This window comes from Geotrypetes seraphini, chromosome 8, assembly GCF_902459505.1.
Source record: "Geotrypetes seraphini chromosome 8, aGeoSer1.1, whole genome shotgun sequence".
Classification (NCBI taxonomy): Eukaryota; Metazoa; Chordata; class Amphibia; order Gymnophiona; family Dermophiidae; genus Geotrypetes; species Geotrypetes seraphini.
Genome location: NC_047091.1, coordinates 115,389,407 through 115,399,669, shown reverse-complemented (window position 1 = coordinate 115,399,669; position 10,263 = coordinate 115,389,407). Strand labels below are relative to the sequence as shown.

The 10,263-nt window shown below is 44.2% G+C and overlaps 1 protein-coding gene across 1 annotated transcript; it reads left to right on the top strand.

The window, feature by feature from the left end:
* Window positions 1-256: 256 nt before the first annotated feature.
* GDF1 (growth differentiation factor 1) lies at window positions 257-5,423 on the top strand. Its single transcript, XM_033953969.1, has 2 exons — window positions 257-1,238; window positions 3,403-5,423. Exons 1-2 carry the CDS (start codon window positions 965-967, stop codon window positions 4,212-4,214), a joined length of 1,086 nt encoding a protein of 361 aa, XP_033809860.1. The 5' UTR covers window positions 257-964; the 3' UTR covers window positions 4,215-5,423.
* Window positions 5,424-10,263: the final 4,840 nt, after the last annotated feature.

The window sequence follows — 10,263 nt, the reverse complement described above, 5'->3', positions numbered from 1 at the left end:
GGGATTGGAGGGGAGAAAGAGGGGAGAGAAGCTAGATCATGGGGATGGAGGAGAGTAAGAGATCTGTAATATCTCAAACCCCCTTCTCTACCCATTGTAGCTCTTTGTAAATTTGGGGTTTGACATTTAAAATAAAATGTCTCTTTGCTTAAAAAAAAGGTTGCTGACCCCTGACCTAAGTGGCGATTTCTATAGAGCCTAGCCTCCTGCAACTATAGTTTCATTTGATCGGGCATTTATATTCATCAGCTATCCTCCAGACATCCTCTCTTAATCGAGGTGAGCCTGTTGATGTCACAAACAACATTACAGACCCCCCACAGCCAGGAATCAACGCTTGTATCTGCCAGTTGTTTAGATGTACCAGAGTAGTGTTTGGCATCCCCCTCTCTTTAGAGAAAAGAATGAATTCTATAGGTGGGGGAAAGAGCTTAGTAGAGAGGTGATTTAAATTCCATTCAGACAACCCCTGCCGTGCCCAGGGATGGAAAGGGTCTGGGGAAGGAAAGGACCATTTGTAGCTGTTCCCATTTCCTTTGAGAAGGCCCCCCTCTTGTTCTGAGAGCCCTTTTTAATATTTAATTGGAACACTTGCCATTGGAGGTAATATTTATTAAAGAGGTGACCATCAGCAATAAGGGGGTCGAGAAAACCTAGCACTATATTACTTCTAGAGGAGTATTTACTCATCTTAACCAATTCTAACTGGATCTGAGACTACCTCCCCACTGGGAGAACAATTATCCAGTAAAGTCAAGAATCAGAAGCTATTCAGCGCCATGTGTGAAGCATCAAAGATTAGTTCCCCTCCCCCCCACCCAAACTCAACAGCGTTATCTGATCTCTATCCCCACTCCCAAGTGATCCCAGTAAACTTCTGTGGAACAGCTTTTTCTAGGACAAGGTGGAAGCTTATAGGCAGCGAGAGGTGCTTTAATTTGATGGCCAGAGAGAACTAGTAAACATGTTTTGTGTGTGTGCCAAGTTGGGTTTAGTAGCCATAGTGCTGGTGTCTCTAGTAAATGGCTCTCTCATAAAGCAGCAGGAAAGTCTTTTCTTGAAGTCACTGGGCTTGTCCTCACGGCCAAATCCAGTCTCCCCGGCTCCCGTACCGTCGCTCCTGTGGAAAATTTACAATCGTATGGCAAGCCTATCCCCGGAGAAGAGAAGAATGGAGCTATGCCACGTGGCGGAGTTTCAAGTACCCGGGAACGCTATCCGCTTGTTTCCTGATCAAGGTATGTGGATGGAGGGGGGCGAGCTCTTCCTTCCCTAAAAAAAAAAGTCCCAGGCCTGCACCAGTGTAGCTGGAATTATGACTCTGGGATTTAAACGTTTATAATTGCATGAGTGAGACATGTGATGTTTGCGCTGTACTACCGTCGACACTCTGAGAGGGGTTTGGGAGGTGAGGGATATATCCTCGTACCAGAGATCAAGAAGAGATGCTTGTGTTAGAACAAGAAAGGAGACTGAAGAACCTTTATCACACCAGCAAAGTGCTGTTAAAGCCCGTAGAAAATGAAGGGATCTTATAGATTTGTGCTCCTTCATGAGTTCCCCTCCCCGCCACAAGTAAAATGGTTAATGCTCCCAGGCTTCATATTGAATCTCGTCCAGTGTCTGTTTTGCTTCTTAAAGTAGGTATATATACACTGCATAGAAAGCAATTGAATCTGTTCATTCTTAACCCCACTTTCTAAGAGCCTCAAGCCTGTTCATTTTTTTTCACCTCACCCCATCATTGGGGGGGGGGGGGGATGCAAGGGTCTACAAGTTAAACTTTGTTAGTCTTTGGATTTTCCAGCAGTTAGAGCATGTAACCTGGGCTACCTTACAATTCGTAGGGCATGGAGCTGTAGCCGAATGGTTAGTGTAGTGGCTTGAGAACCGGGGGAACAGGGTTTCATTCCCATTGTAGCTCCTTTGTGACTCTGGGCAAGTCACTTAACCATTTATTGCCCCAGGTACAAAATAAATACCAGAAAGACAGTACAGTATATCAAATCTCATGCCCTTCATATAAGATGTTATGCCACTTGTGGGCAGTGGTGTAGTAAAAGGGGAGGGGAGGGTTCCACCCCAGGCACCGTCCTTGTGAGGGCACCAGTATCACTTCTCCCCCCCCTGCTGCACACGCACCATTGCTTCCCCCCCCACATACCTCTATCTCTTCACCAGTGCAAGCAGCAACTCCAACCTGCTGCTTGCACCAGCCTTAGCTCTCTCACTTCCTAGGTCCCATGCCTAGGAAATGATGTCGGAGGGAGAGCCAGCGCCGACACAGGCAGCAAGTTGGTGATGCTGCTTGTGCCAGGGACATTAAAAGAGGTATAGGGTAGGGAATGTGTGTGTGTGTGTGTGTGTAGTGAGGGCTAGGGGGAGGGGCCTCACCCCCAGGCACCTCTTGCCCTCACTACACTACTGCCTGTGGGTGCCCCTTCATTGTGTCCAGGGAGGTGTAATTTGTATTATGTTTGGCACCCATAATTATTTTGATATTTTGACATTTTTGTGTTCTCTTAAGACAGTGGTCTCAAACTCAAACCCTTTGCAGGGCCACATTTTGGATTTGTAGGTTCTTTAAGGGCCACAGAAAAAAATAGTTAATGTCTTATTAAAGAAATGACAATTTTGCATGAGGTAAACTCTTTATAGTTTATAAATCTCCCCCCCCCCCCCCTCCGAAGGCATGCATGTTCACCCCTTCTTTGCAGTGTCCTCCAGCTTCCCCCCTGGCCTCCCGGTCTTAGTTTCAGCTAATTACAGCAGCCTGCAGAGAGGATCGCCAGTGCTGTAGCATTTCTTGCAGGCTGCCATCAGCCTCCGCAGCACGTTCCCTCTGCCGTGGTCCTGCCCCTCCTCTGATGTCGAGCGGCAGGATCACTGCAGAGGAAACGTGCTGCTGAGGCAACAGCAGCCTGCAAGGATCGCTTCAACACTGGCAATCCTCTCTGCAGGCTGCAATTATCTGAAGGTAAGAGTAGGAGGCCAGGCGGGAAGCCGGAGGACACCGCAAAGAGCAGGCAGCACTAGTACAGGCTGCAGGCCGCAAAATAGTACCTGCGGGCCACGAGTTTGAGACCACTGTCTTAAGATAAAAGCATATACAAGTATGCAGTATGCACTATCCATGGCTACTTCCTTTTAGTGATTTTCAACCCAGATCTTGGGACACACCCAGCCAATTAGGTTTTCAGGATATCCATAATTAATTTATGAGAAACCTGCTTGCAGTACCTTCACTGTATACAAACCTAGATGTCTGAGTATGTCTCAAGAACTGGGTTGAGAACCCATACGTTGATGTGAATTTTCACTTAAGGTTCAGAGCAGGTTTTCTGATGGCAAACAGCAAAAAGACACCAGAATTCAAGGCTGACCTACCCCTTTTGTTTGCAGGGCGTTCATTTCTTAACACAGACCTGAGGATCCCATTTTGTCTGAATAAACACCTGTACTTTAACCTGTCTGCAATTGGGGAAGAAGAACAGGTAACCCTGGCACAGCTGGAGATCAGGTTCAGCCACAATTCATACCATGGTGGACAAGTCTTTGAACTGCGTTTGTACCGGGCCTTACGGCTGAGCCTGCGAGAGGTGCCAGCAAGCCCAGAGAGCCGACAGCTACTGGTAGCACAGTCCTTCCGCCTCCTGCATCGCTCACTTACCTTCAATCTGTTGGAGGTAGTGCGGGAGTGGCAGAACCCCAGCAAAAATCTTGGACTGATCCTGGAAATCTCCGCCATTGATTCTGCATCCCTTCCAGGACAGCTGGACCAGTGCTCAGCCATGTGCTCCTTCCTCTATGCCTCTCTACTGACTGTGTCTCTGCAACCAGGCCAGTGTCGGTCTCTCCGCCATCGAAGGGATGCCACCCCCTCACTTGTTACCCCTAGCAGCATTTGCCGCCGCCGGCGACTCTACATTGATTTTCGAGATGTGGGTTGGCAAAACTGGATTATTGCCCCCCAGGGCTACCTGGCCAACTACTGCCAGGGGGAATGTCCGTACCCACTGGCAGAAATGCTGAATGGTACAAATCATGCTATCCTGCAGACGTTGGTGCATTCGCTGGAGCCCAATGAGACCCCCCAGCCCTGCTGTGTCCCCATCCGCCTCTCCCCCATCTCCATGCTTTATTATGACAATGATGATAATGTGGTGTTGCGACATTATGAAGAGATGGTGGTAGATGAGTGTGGCTGCAGGTGAAAGCCAGGGGCTTTCAACCCAGTCCTCTGCATCTAGCCAGTCGGGTTTTCAGGATAAAAATACACAAGAGAAATCTGTATGCAGATATCTCATGCACATTCATTGTGGGTAGCCTGAAAACCTGACTGGCTAGGTGTGTCCCAAGGTCTGGGTTGAGAACCCCTGCTCTATGCACGGACTTGTGGATTTGAGACTACATGAGCCTAGGGCAGGGGTGTCAAATGTCAGTCCTCAAGGACTGTAATCCAATCGGGTTTTCAGGATTTCCCCAATGAATATGCATGAGATCTATTAGTATACAATGAAAGCAGTGCATGCAAATAGATCTCATGCATATTCATTAGGGAAATCCTGAAAACCCGACTGGATTGTGGCCCTCGAGGACCGACATTTGACACCCCTAGCCTAGGGTTACCATACATGACAATGGAGAAACCCAGACGCATGGCCCCGCCCCATTCTGCCTCCAACCCTGCCCTGTTCCACTTCCAGCCATCTCCTTTTTTTTTTTCCAGACCTCTAGGCCATGTCTGGAGGGCCTCCAGCATGTGCAGACGCATGCAACATAATCCACGTGTACTTCTTGGAGGCCCTCCAAACACAGCCAGAGCTTGGGGCTTTCCAAAACCCGGACGAACTGCTGGGTTTTGGAAAGTCTGTTCAGGGACCTAGATTGTCCTCCATAAAATAGGACATATGTCTGGGTTTTCCCGGACATCTGGTAACCCTACATGAGCAAGTAAAATCTGGGCTGAATCAACTTGTTCTCCCTAACCTAGAGCAGTGCTGCTCAAACTGGTCCTTAGGATACACCTAACCACTTAAGTTTTCAGGATATCCTCAATGAACATATGCACAAGAGAAGCAATGCATCTCATATTTTCATTGTGGATTACCTGACTGGCTGGGTGTGCCTGGAGGACTGGGTTGAGAAATACTGACCTGGAGCAGTGGTTCTCAACCTAGTCTTTGGACACACCCAGCAAACTGGGTTTTCAGGATATCCACAATGGCATATAGGTGAGAGATGCATATTCATTGTGGATATCCTGAAAACCTAGCTGGATATGCTCTAAGAACCTGGGTTGAAAAACGCTGACCACTCAGAAATTGGTGTTTCTTCTGAATAATTCCTGAAATGTATGAGTATTTATTCTTTCTGTTCTGATTGAAATAAAATGTTAAATAAATTGTTCTTTTAAAATAGTTTTGGATCTTGTGCAAAACTTTTAGCCCAGCCCTCCTTTTCCCTCTTCCCATTTGCAGATCAAAATGTGCTTTCTGGAGTTTTTGACTGATCTTGATTCTACTTTAATCTAGTAGTTACAGGTTGATTAACCTAGAAAATGGGCCAAACCAGATTATAATAGTAATAAATAAGAAAATACACAAAACATATTTGAGTTCTCATCTTGCTGCGCTGTATTCTAAGGTTTTGAGAGGGGGTGGGACAGATATCTTTGGCCTTCATTGGAGCCAGCAGTGGGTGTTTCCAGAGTACAAAAGACCTGAAGCTACTTCCACTGTACAATAAGGGAACACAGTAGAACTAGCTGAGCCTGAAGCCCAGGTAACCCCTAAATCCTTGGTCTTCACTCCCAGTACTCAGGCTGCCAATGGGTTAGGACAGGTTTTTGGAATAGCTGGAAGGGGAATAAGGGTGGGGTTTAGAGAACAGATGCTTCTTTTGTTATGTACATATATAGGGGACTTTGGGGACAGTGGAGGAGTAGGTTATTGGATAGTGCAGATATGGACAACTCCAGTCCTCGAGGGCCGTAATCCAATCGGGTTTTCAGGATTTCCCCAATGAATGTGCATGCAAATAGATCTCATGCATATTCATTGGGGAAATCCTGAAAACCCGATTGGATTACGGCCCTCGAGGACTGGAGTTGTCCATATCTGCACTATCCAATAACCTACTCCTCCACTGTCCCCAAAGTCCCCTATATATGTACATAACAAAAGAAGCATCTGTTCTCTAAACCCCACCCTTATTCCCCTTCCAGCTATTCCAAAAACCTGTCCTAACCCATTGGCAGCCAAGGATTTAGGGGTTACCTGGGCTTCAGGCTCAGCTAGTTCTACTGTTTATGTACATCGCTTAGTAATTTTAATAGGCGATCAATCAAATGCACTAATAAACTTGTAAACTTGTAATACTTGTAATAAACTTGTCATGTTAATTTAGATTTGATATACTAAGTTTGAAAAGCTAATAACTAAGGAAAACAGGGTTTAAATCTCACTGAGCTTTCTCATGGGCAAGTCACTTAACACTCCCCCCTCTCCCAATTGCCTTAGGTACAAACATAGATTGTATTTCTCTGACTTTAAGAGGGCTTACAATGAAGTAACTTGCTTTAAACTACAAATGAAAATTTAAATTCAAAATCCATTCCCTTTTTCCAAAAGAACAATCTCCTAGTCTGTCAACACTAGAAGTCTTTTTGGAATATTTATTTATTTGGATTTATTAACTGCCTTTTTCATGAAGAGATTTACCCAAAGCAGTTTACAATACATTTGAATAGTAATCGGGTACTCTTAAGTATTTTCCCTATCTGTCGCAGCAGGCTCACAATCTAGTAATAGAGGGATGAAGTGACTTGCCCAGAATTACAAGGAACAGGTTGGGATTAAACTCGCAACCTCAGGCTGCTGAGGCAGCAGCTCTAACCACTAGGCAACTCCATCCCTCCAGCTTCCTTCAATCTCTGAAAACTACGCAGAACCAGAAACTGTTTCTCACTTGCTGTATGCATGAGCCAAATGGCATTTACCACAATTTGTAAACCACTTGAGGTAGTTTCAGAAAGCAAGCATCACAAAAGCAATGGTACATAGAACATCCCAAATCCACCTCCTCTCTTAAATGCACATTCAAAGAAGTGGAGTTGGGGAATACTGTAGCTTAATGGCTAGAGCACCAGGCTTGATATCCAGCAGTGCCTCGTTCAAATTCCACTGCTGCTGCTTGTGATCTTGGGCAAATCCCTCTTAACCATTGCCTCGGGTACAAAATTAAGGAAAATACCTAGTGTTCCTGACTCTAACTCACCTTGGGTTACTACTGAAAAAGGTGTGAACAGAATTCAACTCAATAAATTAAAAAAATACACATTCAAACTAGTGAATCTTGGCTACTTTTACTCCTCAGTGTTAATCTACCATCATAGCACCTCTCGCCTCCCCTCCATCCCCCCCGCAAATGCAAAGCTCTCCCTGGTGTATAAGCCAACTGACTTATCACATAGCTTGGTGCAAAGTCAGAAAGCATCTTAAAAATCAATGTAAAATTATTTTATTAGATATGAAATTTAACAGTTTGTATTTGGATCAAAACTAGTGCCACTTGCCAAAGTCCCTTAATTAGTTTCACTGCTATTCTGTACCATTTGCAACTGGTGTACATCTGTCTGTGACAGACCCATGGAAACAGTTACAATAATCTAACTGGGGCATTAGTACCACTCTCCTAATGGTGCCAAGTTATGTTTGAGAGAGAGATGACCATAAATGATAGATACATTGCAGAGCCAAAAAAAGGATCCTTGCGTTGCAAACCTGTATCCACCCAGGCCCCCAGAGCATGGCAGGCCCCCTTAGAGGCCAAGCTAGATTTGATAACTTTCTTGGCATGGAATTCTATGAGCATCAGAGCTATCACCGCAGTTGGCGATAAAAGTTTAACGTGGCTTCGTAAAAGGGGGCCTTAATGTGGTACCAAAGTAATTCATTTACAGGTATGTAAAGAGAGAACTTTATTTTTCTGTTGTTACTAATACTTTGTAAATTATGTACAGGGGCCAATAATGAGAACAATTTCTTGAGTTCTGGTCTGGATTATCAAATAGATTTTTGCATCTACAGCTGCTGTTTCTCTTTATATAGAATTTGTCAAAACTCTAGCTGCAGTAAATGCGGATCAAAGCGGTGCATAATCTAAAAATAACAAGAAAGGAACGCCATAATGTTTGAGAGGAAAGTCATAGTCAACCATCCATTAACAATAGAAAACAGCAGAAATACACATTGAAGCACAATCCAATTCAAGTAGGCAGTGCCATTTTTTCTCCCAGGATTATACTGAGATTTTCCTGCTCGTTATTTTTTGGGGAAGCCTTTTATTCCCCAAAAAGGGAGGGAACCCTCCCTCACCTGACCAGAAAACCTCAAGAACTCAGTGTTGACAACAATACATTTCAATAATTAAATAATCGCAGAATAAATGCCTAACCACCCTCATTTCAAATACTCCCTCCTACCAATCCTTCAGGAAATCAATTAAAACCAATCTGTTTGACTCCTTCCTGCCTTGTTTGTATCTCTGATATTCTTCTGGATATACCTGACCTCTCTCGGCTTACTAATATAATTGAAAATATTTTCTGTAACATCGCTATCTGTAGACCGCTCTGAACTGCTTGTGGTATTGCGGTATACAAAAATAGTTATTATTTAATTATAGAAGTGTATTTATCACAGAATTTAACAGTGAGTCTCCCATACATTGATTTAGTGTGATAACAATACATTTCAACCACATTATACAAAACCAGTGGCAAAATGGATCTATTTTCTCCTGCAGAATCAGGTCCACCTTCTCCCTATGCTGGGGTACCAGGCTCAGCATTTGCATGTAACTGGCATGCGAGTAAAAGAGCAACCCAGTGCCCTGCAAGGCTAAACAAATCAATAGATAGTACAAACTAAATAAGTGGACAGAACAGAGTTCAAGGAAGGTTTGGATAGGTTCCTAAAGGTTAAGGGGATTGAGGGGTACATATAGAAGTAGAGGTAGGTTATAAAAATGGTCAGGAACTACTTCACAGGTCATGGACCTGATGGGCCGCCGCGGGAGCGGACCGCTGGGCGCGATGGACCTCTGGTCTGACCCAGTGGAGGCAACTTCTTATGTTCTTAAGGCTCACCCTCAGCCATGGGCCACAATCTCTAAAGGATTAATTTCCCATTCTCATCACTTTAGTTCTGCCCATCAATATGATTTGCTGCTAATGGCATGACATTGCACTCCTCCTCCTCTGCCAAAGGAGGTCATATGTTTTCCAGGTCAAATATGGCTGATCTCAGAAACTCAAATGTTGCAGAAGAATTAACTGAATTTAACCAGAGTTCTTCCCTAACAGATAAGACAATATGTGTACTTTTAAAAACTTAGTACAGGATATGAAATTGACAATTTGGGTTTTCAGGCACAGTCATGACCTTTGTAATGTCAGATTCTGCCACCTAGCCATAGCCAAGTGCTATGAAGTCATACTAGGCAAAGTGTGTCTAGGCTGACCTCTGCTGGAAGTGAGGGCTATTGCAAGAGAAATAGAGGGCAAAATGAATGAGGCTGTCCCAAGCAATGGCCCTTGGGTAGAGAATGATTCGGGAACTGATTTTCCCATCCTGTCTTAGCGAGTTCTTTTCCTGTCCCTGCCCCACTCCTGCAAACTCCGTCCTCATCTGCACAAGCTTCAAACACTTTAAAATCATAAGTGTTTGAGGCTTGTGTGGTTATGGCAGAACTTACAGGAATGGGACAGGGACTGTGACATAACTCGCAGGGATGGAGAAATTGAGTTCTGACGGGGACAAATTTGTCCCTGTGTCATTCTCTAGTAGAGGGGCCTGCCTTGGCATTGCATAACCTTACATGATTAACAATAGTAAGGTCAGACATCAGAGCCAGTGGGTTATTTAACCACATTGCCCTAGGTACATTAGATAAATTGTGAGCCCACTGAGTCAGACAGGGAAAAATGCTTGCGTACCTGAATAAATGAATGTAAATTTGGAAGAATGGTGTAGAATGTAAACTTGGGAGAACGGTATAGAAAATTGAATGAGTGAATAAATCAGCATATTGGGGGAAATAATCATACTTGCCTGACCTAGAATGTTGGTGTTAATGACAGAATTGTAAAATGTTTAAACCTGTTCTGATTTGACTTTTATTATGTTTATGCCTTTTATTAAATTGTTACAGTGTAATTTGTGTATGTCTGTAAATGTTAATAGTTGGATTTTGTGCAAG